This window comes from Salvelinus namaycush, chromosome 34, assembly GCF_016432855.1.
Source record: "Salvelinus namaycush isolate Seneca chromosome 34, SaNama_1.0, whole genome shotgun sequence".
In the NCBI taxonomy this organism is placed as follows: Eukaryota; Metazoa; Chordata; class Actinopteri; order Salmoniformes; family Salmonidae; genus Salvelinus; species Salvelinus namaycush.
In genome coordinates, this window is record NC_052340.1 from 12,943,420 (window position 1) to 12,958,769 (window position 15,350).

The 15,350-nt window shown below is 46.7% G+C and overlaps 1 protein-coding gene across 1 annotated transcript; it reads right to left on the reverse strand.

The window, feature by feature from the left end:
* Positions 1–2,446: 2,446 nt before the first annotated feature.
* On the reverse strand, positions 2,447–14,848 carry LOC120028702 (rhodopsin kinase grk7a-like). The gene is made up of 4 exons (XM_038973930.1): positions 14,255–14,848; positions 11,511–11,948; positions 3,037–3,314; positions 2,447–2,842 (listed from the first exon to the last, which is right to left on the reverse strand). The coding sequence occupies exons 1-4, from the start codon at positions 14,846–14,848 to the stop codon at positions 2,506–2,508; spliced, it is 1,647 nt and encodes a 548-aa protein (XP_038829858.1). The 3' UTR covers positions 2,447–2,505.
* Between the last annotated feature and the right edge of the window lie 502 nt (positions 14,849–15,350).

Genomic DNA, 15,350 nt, shown 5'->3' on the forward strand with positions numbered 1-15,350 from the left:
GGGAAGATAGATGTAATTAGCATGGGTAGATGATATCTGTATTGTGAGTATTGAGGCGGTTGGAGATGAATTCGCTAGGGCAAAATACTGTGACATTAAACATACTGGCTCTCAAATCAAGTGGGAGAAATTCAGGCAGAGAAAAGGGGCACTTGAGGTTAAATTTAAACTGATTTTACACAGATTATACAGGGAAATAAAAAAACATTCTCAAAGAAATATATATTCTTTGATTTTCAACAATTTCCTATTGCACATATCACCTTTCCACTCAGCATACACAAGCATCCCCAATCCCTTAAAAAAAAAAAATAGAGATTTCCACTGTAAAAATTACGAATCAAATGTCACTTCGAGAAGCTTAACGTAACAAAGACACAAGCACAAAACAGGACCAGCTTTTGATTTAACATTCAACTCATACACAAACTATAATAAACTGTCCATACAGACACTGAAATCCTCTATGATCATCTCAGTTTCTTAATTCAATTAACATACTTAATTAGTAAGGTGCATTATGGTGCGCACACATTCTTAAAGGCCCAGTGCAGTCAAAATTATGTTTTTCCAGTGTTTTGTGTCATATTGTACAACGGCTGATGAAATTAACATAATTTGATCAATGTTATTTCCTGATAGTTGCTTGTTGAAAATACAATCTACACAGGACCTAATTAGCAGGTTTGCAAAGGCAGGAGTTTTGTCTTTCCCGGTGACATCACCAGGCGATAAATTAATGAATTCACCAATAACAAAGAGAGTTCCAAACCCCTCTGCCAATGACAGCTAATTTTCAGTTTTCCCCTCCCCACTCAGACCCCTCCCAGACAGTCCTAGCAAACATTGTTGCTTGAGAAATAGTTATTTGCTAAAATGCTATTTTTGTCCATTTTAATGTAATACTATTACAGTAAGGTACATAAGTGTTTATACTATTACAGTAAGGTACACAAATTATTACCCAGAAATAATTTGATATTGATATATAAACATCTGCATTGGGCCTTTAAATGTAACTAATGGGTGAAAATAAGTTAGCATATACATTGTTATAGTGCACTTGAAATAATCCCTACATAATACTATTAAATATAGCTTATAAGACTGAACACAGTGAGATCCATTTTACATGTATTCATAGATTTGTTAAAATATGGTTTGGGAGTTTGTTGGTCATTGGGATAGACTTGTGAAGGAGTGAGAGTTAATGCTCTCTAAGGTTTTAAGAGTCAAAGCATTGCAATCCAATAAAACCACAACTCACAAAAAAAGTAACAGGTGATCTTACCATAAGCATTTAAAAAAGGCAAGATGTTACACGCAGGTCAATATAGAGGAGATGGTTTTGTGAATATCCACATATCTAGATATCTGAGGACACCTTGTGGTAGAAGCCTGCTACTGCAACTCTGACAGTGCCTGTAAAGCACAGTCCCCATTCTGGCTCTAGTCTAGCTCTTTGCTGTTGATTATACCACAGACACGGACTCTGCCCAATGATATAGGCAAAATGACTCTATAGCACCTTATCGATTGCTGATATCATCGTAAGTGCTGTGGTTTATCATGATCATTACAATGAAGGAGAGCAGGAAGAATCATATCCCCCCTTGGGTTGTGCCGTGGCGGAGATCTTTGTGGGCTATACTCGGCCTTGTCTCAGGATGGTAAGTTGGTGGTTGAAGATATCCCTCTAGTGGTGTGGGGCTGTGCTTTGGCAAAGTGGGTGGGGTTATATCCTGCCTGTTTGGCCTCCAGGGGTATCATCGGATGGAGCCACAGTGTCTCCTGACCCCTCCTGTCTCAGCCTCCAGTATTTATGCTGCGGGGGCTAGGGTCAGTCTGTTATATCTGGAGTATTTCTCCTGTCTTATCCGGTGTCCTGTGTGAATTTAAGTATGCTCTCTCTAATTCTCTCTTTCTCTCTCGGAGGACCTGAGCCCAAGGACCATGCCTCAGGACTACCTGGCATGATGACTCCTTGTTGTCCCCAGTCCACCTGGCTGTGCTGCTGCTCCAGTTTCAACTGTTCTGCCTGCGGCTATGGAACCCTGACCTGTTCACTGTGATGACTATTATTTGACCATGCTGGTCATTTAGGAACATTTGAACATCTTGGCCATGTTCTGTTATAATCTCCACCCGGCACAGCCAGAAGAGGACTGGCTACCCCTCATAACCTGGTTCCTCTGGTTTTGGCCTTTCTAGGGAGATTTTCCTAGCCACCGTGTTTCTACACCTGCATTGTTTGCTGTTTGGGGTTTTAGGCTGGGTTTCTGTACAGCACTTTAATATATCAGCTGATGTAAGAAGGGCTAAATAAATACATTTGATTTGATATCCACAAAAAAAGGTGTGAAGTGGTGGAAATATGTTTCTTGACCTGGCCCTGGATTTTACTACCACTTCACACCTTTCTTGTGGATACGATTATCGTCACAATGTTCTTAATGTGATAGCTTTGAAAATTACAAAAGTCCTAACTATAGTATAGAGGGGCTTTTATAAAAGCGTGCAGGATTTAGATTTATTCTCCTCGTCGTCAAATCCAGCAGCCGACTCTTTCCTGTTGGGGTCGTTCAGCTCGTCAAAAAGTCCGCTGTCAATCATTTCCTGTTGCCAAGCAATGGGCACCGCCCCCGTGTTGAATTCCTTGAAGAATTTGTCATCTTTGTCGTCAAACACAATGCCCTTGATCTCTGAGAAGTCTTTGATGTCCCCCGTGTCTTTGGCGTAGACCACGTTGGGCTTGGGAACCCAGGGTGGGTCGATCAGTCCCGCCTCCAGTCGAGGGAAGTTAATGCTCTTGAACCACTCATGCTTCCTTGGGTCTTCGTTCCTGGATGAGAGAAACACACTGAAGTCAGAGAAATATACATTCCCCCCAAAACCACCTGACCTGATACCTAGAACCAGGTGTTTTTCCTGAACATGTGACCTGACCAGAAAAACCTCTAGAGGGCCCTAGAGTTGTTCCTGGTTCGCCCATGTACTCAGGAATATCTCCGGGCCGAAACTGCGGTCAATTCTTACTTGGTCCTGCATCCCAGACGCTCGTCAATTTTCTTCTTGAGGAAGAGGTCAATGATGGTTTTGGTGCCCTCGTCAAAGTTCTTGTGCTCGTACTTGCATTCATCCTCAAGGGTGCGCCGTGCCACCTCCTCCTTCTGCACCTTCTCCTTATAGTCCTTGAAGGGCAGGCGAGCTGACACCATCTCGTAGATACTGCAGCCCAGTGCCCACCAGTCCACTGACATCCGGTAAGGCTCTTTCTTCAGGATCTCTGGGGCCATGTAGCCACTTGTGCCAGCCTGAGGAGAGGGAGGACGGGAGGAGGAGAGGAGTGGAGAGGAGAGAGGTGTGATGACAGAGAAGGAAACAGAGAAAGAGAAGTGAGGGGTTGCTTAGGCCTGGTTCTAGGGTTCCATACCATAGCAACAAAATGTTCAGTATTATATCAACTGTGGACTACAGCACAATACTTCACATAGTTGAGCTAATCAGTGGCAAATTGGTTGTGGCATAGCACAACTTCTGATTGATTGATTAATTGATTCAACCCTTACATATGCCAATCTACCCTTATGCTCACCATGCCCCTTATCAGGGACCTTATATCCCTAAATTCTACCAAAGCTCTTTTGTAACATCAGCACCACATGCTTGCACCAGGTTTCCCCTGCACTAGCCTCCAGTAATCCCTCTATCCTGGCCATGTCCTGACCTGAGCCCCCCCTGGGCTACACCACTCTCCATTAAGTGGATACCTACTGGGACTGAGCCTCTCCTCGCAGACAGATCCCAACCACCTCTGAGTTATGCTAAGATTAGTTGGCTGGGGGCTAACGTACTGAGCTCCTGGTCCTATGGCTCAGGGGGGAGCCTGAGTCATAGAGGGTGAAAGAGAGGTCAATGTCATGGACGGTAACTAACGTGGAACAGGTCACATCCTGCTGGGCACACCACGTCATTTCAACGTGGATAACTGGGGAATATTTGGTTGAGACGTTGATCATTGAGATTACAACCTATATTCACCCACTCAAAAAGACAGGCAAAACTTAGTTGAATTTCCAATGTGTTATCACTATGCTTTCAACCACCTGAAAGTACAACCAAATTCCAATGGAAAAACAATGTTTGAATTTTGGTTTAGTTGACACCCAAATGTCACTGCACTTTTCAACCGTTTAAAAGCACACCAAAATTCAAATGGGAATACAATATCAGATTTTGTCAAGGGTGTGGGTAACTGGTGAAAGGAGTCAGGCGCAGGAGAGCTGAGATGCGTGGACAAAGTATTTAATTCAAGAAAACACCAGTATAAACACAATACTATGGTGCTGGAAAAATACCGGTACCACGAAATAAACGGGCGTAAATACAAAACCCGCTAACAATATACCAGCCGTCAGATACAGCCTTACAATAAAACAAACACGCACACAAACATGGGGGAAACCAGAGGGTTAAATAATGAACAGTTAAATGGGGGAATTGAAACCAGGTGTGTAAAAACCAAAGACAAAACAAATGGAAAATTAAAAGTGGATCGGTGATGGCTAGAAGGCCGGTGATGTCGACCGCCGAACGCCGCTCAAACAAGGAGAGGGACCGACTCCGGCGGAAGTCGTGACAGTACCCCCCCTTGACGCGCAGCTCCAGCAGTGCGCCGACACCGGCCTCGGGGACGACCCGGAAGGCGAGGCGCAGAGCGATCCGGTGGAAATCCCGCAGCATCGATGGTACTCCAATATGTACTCCACCGGCACCCAGCATCTCTCCTCCGGACCGTACCCCTCCCACTCCACGAGGTACTGAAGGCCACTCGCCCGACGCCTCGCGTCCAGTATGGATCGGACTGCATATGCCGGGGCCCCCTCGATGTCCAGAGGGGGCGGAGGAACCTCCCGCACCTCAGACTCCTGGAGTGGACTAGCTACCACCGGCCTGAGGAGAGACACATGGAACGAGGAGTTAATACGGTAATCTGGGGAAAGCTGTAAACTGTAACAAACCTCGTTCACTCTCATCAGGACTTTGAATGGCCCCACAAACCGCGGACCCAGCTTCCGGGCAGGGCAGGCGGAGAGGCAGGTTTCGGGTCGAGAGCCAGACACGGTCCCACGGTGCTAACACCGGGGCCTCACTGCGGTGGCGGTGTGCGCTGGCATTCTGACGCCTCACGGCCCGTTGAAGGTGCACATGAGCGGCATCCCACGTCTCCTCCGAGCGCCTAAACCAGTCATCCGCCGAAGGAGCCTTGATCTGGCTCTGAAGCCACGGCGCCAGAACCGGCTGGTACCCCAGTACGCACTGGAAAGGGGAGAGGTTGGTATAGGAGTGGCGGAGCGAGTTCTGGGCCATCTCTGCCCAGGGTATGAACGCCGCCAACTCCCCTGGCCGGTCCTGGCAATAAGACCGCAGAAACCTACCCACATCCTGGTTTACTCTCTCCACCTGCTCGTTACTCTCGGGGTGAAAACCTGAGGTAAGGCTAACCGAGACCCCCAGACGTTCCATGAACGCCCTCCAGAACCTTGACGTGAATTGGGGACCTCGATCAGATACTATGTCCTCAGGCACCCCGTAGTGCCGAAGATGTGTGTGAACAGGGCCTCCGCAGTCTGTTAGGCTGTAGGGAGACCGGGCAGAGGGAGGAGACGGCAGGACTTAGAAAACCGATCCACAACGACCAGGATCGTGGTGTCACCCTGTGAGGGAGGCAGATCCGTCAGGAAGTCCACCGACAGGTGCGACCACGGCCGTTGTGGAACGGGTAAGGGTTGTAACTTCCCTCTGGGCAGGTGCCTAGGGGCCTTGCACTGGGCGGACACCGAGCAGGAGGAAACATAAACCCTCACGTCCTTAGCCAAGGTGGACCACCAGTACTTCCTACTAAGACAGCGCACCGTCCGACCGATGCCCGGATGACCAGAGGAGGGTGACGTGTGGGCCCAATAGATCAAACGGTCGCGGACAGCAAACGGAACGTACAGACGCCCAGCTGGACACTGGAGGGAGTGGGCTCTGTACGTAATGCCCGCTCGATGTCCGCGTCCAGCTCCCACACTACTGGTGCCACCATGCAAGAGGCCAGGAGTATAGGAGTGGGATCCATGGACCGCTCCTCTGTGTCATACATCCGGGACAGCGCATCTGCCGTCGTGTTCTGGGAACCTGGTCTGTAGGACAGGGTGAAAACAAAACGGGTAAAGAACATGGCCCACCTTGCCTGGCGAGTGTTCAGTCTCCTCGCCGCCTTGATGTACTCCAGATTGCGGTGGTCCGTCCAGATGAGAAAAGGGTGTTTAGCCCCCTCAAGCCAATGTCTCCACGTCTTCAAAGCCTTGACGACAGCCAACAACTCCCGGTCCCCCAAGTCATAGTTTCGCTCCGCCGGGCTGAGTTTCTTCGAAAAGAAGGCACAGGGGCGGAGCTTTGGTGGCGTACCCGAGCGCTGAGAGAGCACGGTTCCTAACCCAGCCTCGGACGAGTCCACCTCCACTATGAACGCCAAAGAGGGATCCGGATGAGCCAGCACGGGAGCTGAGGTAAACAGAGCCCTCAGCTGACCAAAAGCCCTGTCCGCCTCAGCTGACCACTGCAAACGCCCGGTCCCACCTTCAGCAGTGAGGTAATGGGAGCCGCTACCTGACCAAAGCTCCGGATAAACCTCCGGTAGTAGTTGGCAAACCCTAGAAACCGCTGCAATTCCTTTACCGTGGTGGGAGTCGGCCAATTACGCACGGCTGTAATGCGGTCACTCCATCTCCACCCCTGAAGTGGAAATGCGGTACCCTAGGAAGGAGACAGACTGTTGGAAAAACAGGCATTTCTCAGCCTTGACGTACAGGTCATGCTCCAACAGTCGACCAAGCACCCTGCGCACCAGGGACACATGCTCGGCGCGTGTAGCGGAGTGTATCAGAATGTCGTCGATATACACCACTACACCCTGCCCGTGCAGGTCTCGGAAAATCTCGTCTACAAAGGCCTGGAAGACTGATGGAGCATTCATCAACCCGTACGGCATGACAAGGTACTCATAGTGCCCTGAGGTGGTACTAAATGCCGTCTTCCACTCGTCCCCCTCCCGGATATGCACCAGGTTGTAAGCGCTCCTGAGATCCAATTTTGTAAAGAAGCGCGCCCCGTGCATTGACTCGATTGCACTGGCTATGAGAGGCAGCGGGTAACTGTACCTCACAGTGATTTAGTTGATGCCTCGATAGTCAATACACGGGCGCAGACCTCCATCCTTCTTCTTCACAAAAAATAAATTCGAGGAGGCAGGTGAAGTGGAGGGCCGAATGTACCCCTGCCCCAGAGATTCGGAGAGATATGTTTCCATAGCCGCCATCTCCTCATGCGACAGGGGATACACGTGACTCCTGGGAAGTGCTGCATCTACCAGGAGATTTATTGCACAATCTCCCCGTCAATTGGGTGGTAATTGAGTCGCCTTCTTTTTACAGAAGGCGAGAGACAAATCGGCATATTCAGAGGGGATGCGCACGGTGGAGACCTGGTCTGGACTTTCCACCATAGTAGCACCGACGGAAACCCCTAAACACCTCCCTGACACTTTCGTGACCACCCCGAGAGAACCCTCTGTTGCCACGAAATAGTGGGGTCACGACAGGTAAGGCCCAGCACCACGGGAAACTTGAGAATCAATAAGGAATAGACTGATTCTCTCCTTGTGACCATCCTGCGTAACCATGCCCAGTGGAGCGGTGGCCTCCCTAATTAGCCCTGACCCTAATGGTCGACTATCTAGGGCGTGCACAGGGAAGGGCATATCCACAGGAACAATGGGGATCCCTAAACTATGGGCAAATGATCTGTCAATAAAATTCCCAGCAGCGCCTGAATCTACGAGCGCCTTATGCTGGGAATGCGGGGAAAACTCAGGAAAATTAATAAACAAAAACATGTGAGCAACAGGGGGCTCTGGGTGAGCCTGGTGCCGACTCACCTGGGGTGACACGAGAGTGCCCTGCCTGCTGCCTCGACTCCCAGAGGAACCTCCCCAGCACCGACCGGCAGTGTGCCCTCTGCGGCCACAGATGGTGCATGGAACAGCCCCTCCTCCGGTCGCCCTAAGTGCATGGAACCGACAGACCCCGATCTGGACGTCCGCGGGTAGCCAGCAGGTTATCCAGCCCGATAGACAGGTCCACCAGGTGGTCGAATGTGAGTGGTGTCCCTGCAGGCCAACTCCCGACGGACGTCCTCGCGCAGACTGCACTGGTAGTGATCAATCAGGGCCCTGTTGTTCCATTCCGCGCCGGCTGCCAGGGTCCGGAATTCCAACGCGAACTCCTGTACGCTCCTCGTCCCCTGCCTCAGGTGGACGAGACGAAATCCTCGAAGTGGTCCAACACCGCTTCTTCTTCCCCCATACGGCGTTGGCCCACTCCAGGGCTTTCCCTGAGAGGCAGGAGATGAGGGCGGCCACGCTCTCTTGGCCAGAAGGAGCCGGGTGGACGGTTGCCAGGTGGAGCTCTAGCTGGAGCAAGAACCCCTGACAACCCGCCGCCGTTCCATCATACTCCCTTGGGAGGGCGAGCTGTATCCCACTGGGCCCGGGTGAAGGAAGGGTGAGTGATGTTGAGACTGGTGGTGCTGGTGGAGCTGGTGGAGACGCTGGAGGGACTCCTCTTCTCTCCCAGCGCTCCATGGTTTGTAGAACGCGATCCATGGCGCTGCCGAGATGCTGTAGCATGGCAGCGTGCTGCTGGACTCGCTCCTCAACCCCTACTGCAGGGGCACCTGCTCCTGCTGACTCCATTCCTTGGGGTGCGTGTTTCTGTCAAGGCTGTGGTTAACTGGTGAAAGGAGTCAGGCGCAGGAGAGCTGAGATGCGTGGACAAAGTATTTAATTCAAGAAAACACCAGTATAAACACAATACTATGGTGCTGGAAAAATACCGGTACCACGAAATAAACGGGCGTAAATACAAAACCCGGTAACAATATACCAGCCGTCAGATACAGCCTTACAATAAAACAAACACGCACACAAACATGGGGGAAACCAGAGGGTTAAATAATGAACAGTTAAATGGGGGAATTGAAACCAGGTGTGTAAAAACCAAAGACAAAACAAATGGAAAATGAAAAAGTGGATTGGTGATGGCTAGAAGGCTGGTGACATCGACCGCCGAACGCCGCTCGAACAAGGAGAGGGACCGACTCCGGCGGAAGTTGTGACAGATATTTCGTTTTTTTATGCAACAGATTCATGTGTTATCACTGTGCTTAATCTAATAACAGAACCAAATGACCTGGATTGCAGTAGAGATAACAAAAGTACATGGTGCAAGAGATCAATTCCATTTGAGATTCTGAAGATCTCCACAGACCAGCGACAATCTACAGTATGCATGATATCTTGAACATGCAGACTATATGATAATCAGAAGAAATGTATAGGTACAGTCACCTCAAAACGTGGCCATGGAGAGGTTATTCATTTTAAGGTTGAATGTTACATTAACTTGTAAGAAAGCCTTAACATTAGGCTATTTATTGTATTACAAAAGTAATAATGAATTGTGTTTGGTTGACAATGCAACCAAATATCAACATTTAAAGGATAGTTCCTGCTTGGATAGTTCCATCTGAGCCACTGTGTCACGACTCCCTCCGAAGTCGGTCCCTCTCCTTGTTTGGGCGGCGTTCGGCGGTCGATGTCACCGGTCTTCTAGCCATCGCCGCTCCACCTTTTCATTTTCCATTTGTTTTGTCTTGTTTTCCCGCACACCTGGTTTACATCCCCTCATTACTCTACGTGTATATTATCCTCTGTTCCCCCCCATGTCTGTGTGTGGTATTGTTTGTTGTAAAGTGTATGTGCACTCTAGACTGGTTTGCGACGGGTTATTTCGACTCGACGGGTTATTTCGACTAGTATTTTGTTTGTTTTGCCTTATTAAAGTGCTCCGGTTGTTACCCATTTCTTCTCTCCTGCGCCTGACTTCCCTGCAGCCAGTTACGCACCTCTTACACACTGGCTTAATCCAGTTCTTTAACTTTTATTTTTGGTTGAGTTGGAAACGTGAATTCAACATATTATTTGTTAACGTGTTGACAAGTTAATAGGCTATTTGTTGTATTTCAGAGATGTATCTTCTTATTGGATAGTTTAATTCCAGTTTGTCTACAAATGTATGGATTTACATCTCCATATCAACCAACAACCAAAGTTAAAGAATAGGAATAAATCAAATCAAACTTTAAATGCACTTTAAATAACGTGTGATTTGATTTAGTCCTATTCTTTAACTTAGATTTTTGTTTGAGAATCAAACATGTAAATTATTAATTTGCCAAACTGGAATTACAGCCAGACTAAGTCAATGGCAAAAATGGAATTATCCAAGCAGAAGATACATCTCCTTCAAATTGTGATATTTGGTTATGTTGACAACAAAGCACAATTCAATATCACTAAATAACATACAATTTGAAATCAACCAGAGCCTGAAACCCTAGGTCTATTGTGTTATCTATTTTTAGTTGAATTCTGAGTTTAATTGAAACAATGGCTGTTGATGACTTTGCTAATGCTATATAGGCTAGGATCATTTGTGATATGAGTAATAAAGTATGGTCACATTTCATTTGCTCTGTTAAACATATACCCTTTGGAATGACTTCAATAGCAACAGTGAATCTATCTAGTTTTTAAGTGGAGCTCTCTTAATACGGAGGTTGCTAATTGAGTTTGTGCGTGTGTGTGTGTGTGTGTGTGTGTGTGTGTGTGTGTGTGTGTGTGTGTGTGTGTGTGTGTGTGTGTGTGTGTGTGTGTGTGTGTGTGTGTGTGTGTGTGTGTGTGTGTGTGTGTGAGTGTGTGTATGTGTGTGTGTGTGTGTATACAGAGGTTGCTAATTGAGAGTGAACCTTATACATAATGCAGGAAGGGCAGTGTACAGTCATTCCCAAGACATTGGTAAAAGTCAGTGACAAATATCATAGCTGGGCTTGGTTAAAACCCTGGATGGGAGACCAAAGCCTAGCTGTAGACAGATCAAGTCTCCAGTAGGAGGTGCTGCCCAGCCTAATGTTTTTTTTCTGATAGTGGATATAACGTTGAAGATCTGACATTGTTTTAAAGCTACAAATTCAACATATTTCATACATGGTTTGTCTATGTAGAAATTTGGTTACCATGATGGCATAATCCCGTGGTTGAAATGTCACCCTCAAAACAACAGTTGATGACTTTTTTCAAATCTAATGTATTTTCCACGTAGATTCCACATCACAATAGGTTGACAAATTATGTTGAAACAACATTGATTCAACAAGTTTATGCCCAGTGGGATGGTAATAATGTAAAACCCTGGTTATGGATAGATCCCTAACCATGGATAAATCCTTATCAATAATACCATGTCATCTCACCCTACTCTTAAAAAAACTCTGTCATTGTTGTTAATGTACAGTCATTAAACAACAAGGATGAGGAGTTCATCTCAGCCTATCAGAGCCCTTACCTTTTGATTGATGGTCTTTTCGCCAGGGAGCTCCACGGCCAACCCCAGATCCGAGAGTCGACATTGGCCGAAGCTGTCCAGTAGCACGTTCTCTGGCTTCATGTCTCTGTATGCTATATCCATGGCGTGCAGGTGGAGGATTCCTGTGGTGACCTGCGCAATGTAGTAATTGATGCGGTCTATTTCTAGGCCTTTTTCGCCAATGTTGTAGATGTGGTACCGGAAGTCGCCGCCATTCATCAGGGTCATGACGAGACACAGGTGGGTCTTAGTGTCGTAGGCATAGGACAGGTTCACCAGGAACAGGCTGTTGACCTTCTCCAGGATCTGCTTCTCCAGTAGTGCCATGCCTTCACCATTCTTCTGCTTCAGACGCTTCTTGCATAGCTTTTTGCAGGCGTACATCTGCCCTGAGTTCTTCACCTGCACGGCACACACCTATGCAGAGAGAGAGAGGGACTGAAACTAATATGTTTGATAAATGTATGATAAGATCCCCAAGCTATCACATAACCCAGCTAGCACAAAACATTCAGAGAACCACGTTTCTTAGAGCTTGGTGAGAGCGTGGTTGTCCTATGGTTATTTAGCATACAACCTTCCCACAACTTTCTGGGAATGGTGCAGGATTGATGCTTGGCTTTGGAACATTCTCAGCACATGTAATGGTCGACTATGGGCACAAAAAAGTATCCAACTCCGCCCTTTCAACATTTTTAAGCAGAAATGGGTTGTGCCTTCGGTGGTTTGTCGATGTGTCATTTTGTTTTTTTGCACAAAGCGACCGATGTAGTTAGTTCGTTAGCTAAGCTAGCCACTTTAGCTTGCCAGGAACTCCTCCAGTATGTGTTGAGGTCATTTCACAGAATTAGTTTTTGGACGGAAGTTGTAGAGATTGGTAAGAAATGGCATTTCTGTAGCTAAATATCTTATTCATCCATTTTGTTTTTAAGCTTTAAATGACCTCGTAGGATGGTGCATTGATCAGTTATGCAGTTTAAAGACGTTATTTTAGCATTTTTGCCCAAAGTCAACTTTTAAGGAACTTGACAAAAAATATATTTTCTTGGTATTTCATTACTTTAACAGAATGCTTCCTAAAAGTTCAAACATTGCAACATTTAATTAAAATGTTGCTAATGTTCTAAGAACGTTCTCCAACTGGTTTGACATTGGGAAGCTTCTCAAATAGTTCAGAGAACGTTAAGAAACAACGTTCTTCTGTGGGAGTTTCAGTAATACCGCATAACGTTTCCTACAAGATTCCTCATGATTCTATTTAAAGTCAAGTTCTCAAATTGTTCCGAGAACGTTAAGAAAACTTTCCATAAAAACCACAAGAAAATATTAGTAATGTTCAGAGAACATTCTAAGAATGTTATTTAAAAATATATATTCCATTCTCAGAACGTTAAGAAAACTTTCCATAAAACCACAAGATAACTTTAGTAACATTCAGAGAACATTATAAGAATGTTATTTAAAAACATATACATTCCGTTCTCAGCATCAACAAAACTCTATCCTCTATCTTGTTAAGTGTGTTTAGGTGTGTTGCCCGCGCCCACTAATTGTCCAACACCTGAACTTAATGAGTGCTTGTTTCCTTTGAAATGGGGTATCTTTGAATGTATTTAAACAGCTTTGTATGAGTTCAAAAAAACATGGCATGCTAGCTCTATCCTGGTGGCACAGTAGACTAATTCCATGGACAGAGAACAGAAGAACAGAAGAATCTCACTGATGCCGTGCCACAATAAAAAATAAACGTGTTTGCATGATTAATGCCTAAGGAAAGGAATATCCATGTGCTTCCATCTGTGCTTGGAGACCAAAAAAGTTAATCCAAACTAAGCTAGCAGTGTTATTAAAAGTCTTATTGACTGTGACCGGGAGTCCCATAGTGCGGCGCACAATTGGCCCAGCGTCGTCCAGGTTAGGGGATGGTTTGGCCGGGGGGACTGTACTTGGCTCATTGCGCTCTAGCGACTCCTTGTGGCGGGCCGGACGCCTGCAGGCTGACTTCGGTAGTCAGTTGAACGGTGTTTTCTCCGACACATTGGTGCAGCTGGCTTCCGGGTTAAGCGGAAGGGTGTTAAGAAGCGTGGTTTGGCGGGTCATGTTTCGGAGGACACATGACTCGACCTTCCCCTCTCCCGAGCCCTTTGGGGAGATGCAGCGATGAGACAAGATCGTAATCGAAACACAATTGGATATCACGAAACTGGGAAGAAAAAGGGGGTAAAATATAAATAAAATACAAATAATATTATTGAAACATGTTCTCAGAACGTTAATAAAACCTCCCAGGAAAACTTTCATGCAACCATAGTAAAACATTTTCAGAAGCTCCTTGCAACCTAAAAATGTACGTTCTCAGAAGAGGTGAAATTTTAAATTCCGTTCTCAGAATGTTTAAAAAACATTGTTTTACCGGTCAGGTATGGCTTCGTTCTCAGAACCAATTGCAAACAAAAACATAAACTTTCCACAACTTCCAAGGAACCAAATGTCTTGGGCAGCTGGGCAGTATGTAGTTAGATGAGGTACAAACAATTATCCCTTTTAGGGACTTCTTTATCATCCCTTATCATTAGTATTCGTACCATCGCAATTCTCACTGTAACTGTTGCATACCCTTAGAAACAGTGCTAAAACAGTGTTCAAGTTTACATTTTAGAACTGTAATATTTCACTACTGTTGTCAGTTAGGCAGCTGCACTGTAAACTTCTTGTGGACTTACCTCTCCAAAGCCTCCCTTTCCAAGGGTCCTGAACTCATGAAAATACTTATCTGTGATTTTCTGTTTCTCGTACTCTTTCCACTGCAGGAACTTGTCAAAGTTAGGGCTGGTCTGGTACTCTGTGAAGGGCTTTTCCTTCAGGTACTCCCGTGTGGCATCCTTCACCTTGCCCATCATCACGTCTTCAAAATCCTTGTCCGACACCGCCTTGCACTTGTCCACTACCTCCCCTGTCATGTAAGACAGGAAGCTCTTGGAGTCAGCCTTGCAGAACTTGTTGATGATGTTCGTCCTCAACTTATCTTTGCCAGCGCCTTCCGCCAAATCCCAATCGATTAGCTCATCCAGGAACTCTGCAGCTGCCACGTACTGCGGGTTGGACTCCAGGAGGAACTTCCGGAAGAACTTCTTCCCTATGGGCTGCCTCTCGCAGAGCATCTCAAATTCTTTCCCCACTGCGGCGCGGATGGACACGCACTGTTCTGGCTTGGGCAGGGACAGGCTGCGCCGCCTCTTCCTCATCTCCTTTTCGTCGCCCCCCTTAAGGTAGGCCGTGTTCGCCACCAGATTATCTAATCCCCCCATGTCACACATGTTGGCTGCTGCTGTGTTGGGTTGTCCCTCCTACACCGTGTGGCTGAGCAGGGAGCTAAGGCTACTAAGGTGCTGGAAGGGGGTGCTAAGACTATGTTCTTTCCCTGTAGTGTGTCCAATTTTCTCCAGGTCCCTAGTGTGACTGAGCAGCTCCGACATCTGCGCCACACCAGAAGACATTATCTGACTCAATCACGTAATGCTTCACCTAGAATTAAAAAGCACGAGGGATTTTCTCTTAAGTGTTTGTGCGCTCATTCATGGGCGCTGCTCACGGAAAGGAACTTATGTGGTTTCTTACTTAAGAAGCTTTTGTCGGTCTATATTTAGCGAGCTACCAACTTAGATGGGGACAATGCCAGTATAACTGTAGTGAGGTGCTGGCCTCGCTGTCATAATATTATGGATAGAAATACGTAAACAAAGAGTTAAAGGCTACACATTGAGGCGATGAGAGACTATTAATTAAGTTTGTGAAGACAATGTCTGGTTTAGGAGATGA

Bases quoted from the DNA above. Each gene is read 5' to 3' on its own strand.
- LOC120028702 (XM_038973930.1), bottom strand. From the start codon at position 14,848: ATGTGTGACATGGGGGGATTAGATAATCTGGTGGCGAACACGGCCTAC. The intron at 3,315-11,510 runs GTAAGGGCTCTG...CCCTCTCCTCAG, and splicing joins AAAAGACCATCAATCAAAAG to GCTGGCACAAGTGGCTACAT. The intron at 2,843-3,036 runs GTAAGAATTGAC...TCTCTCATCCAG, and splicing joins CGTCTGGGATGCAGGACCAA to GAACGAAGACCCAAGGAAGC.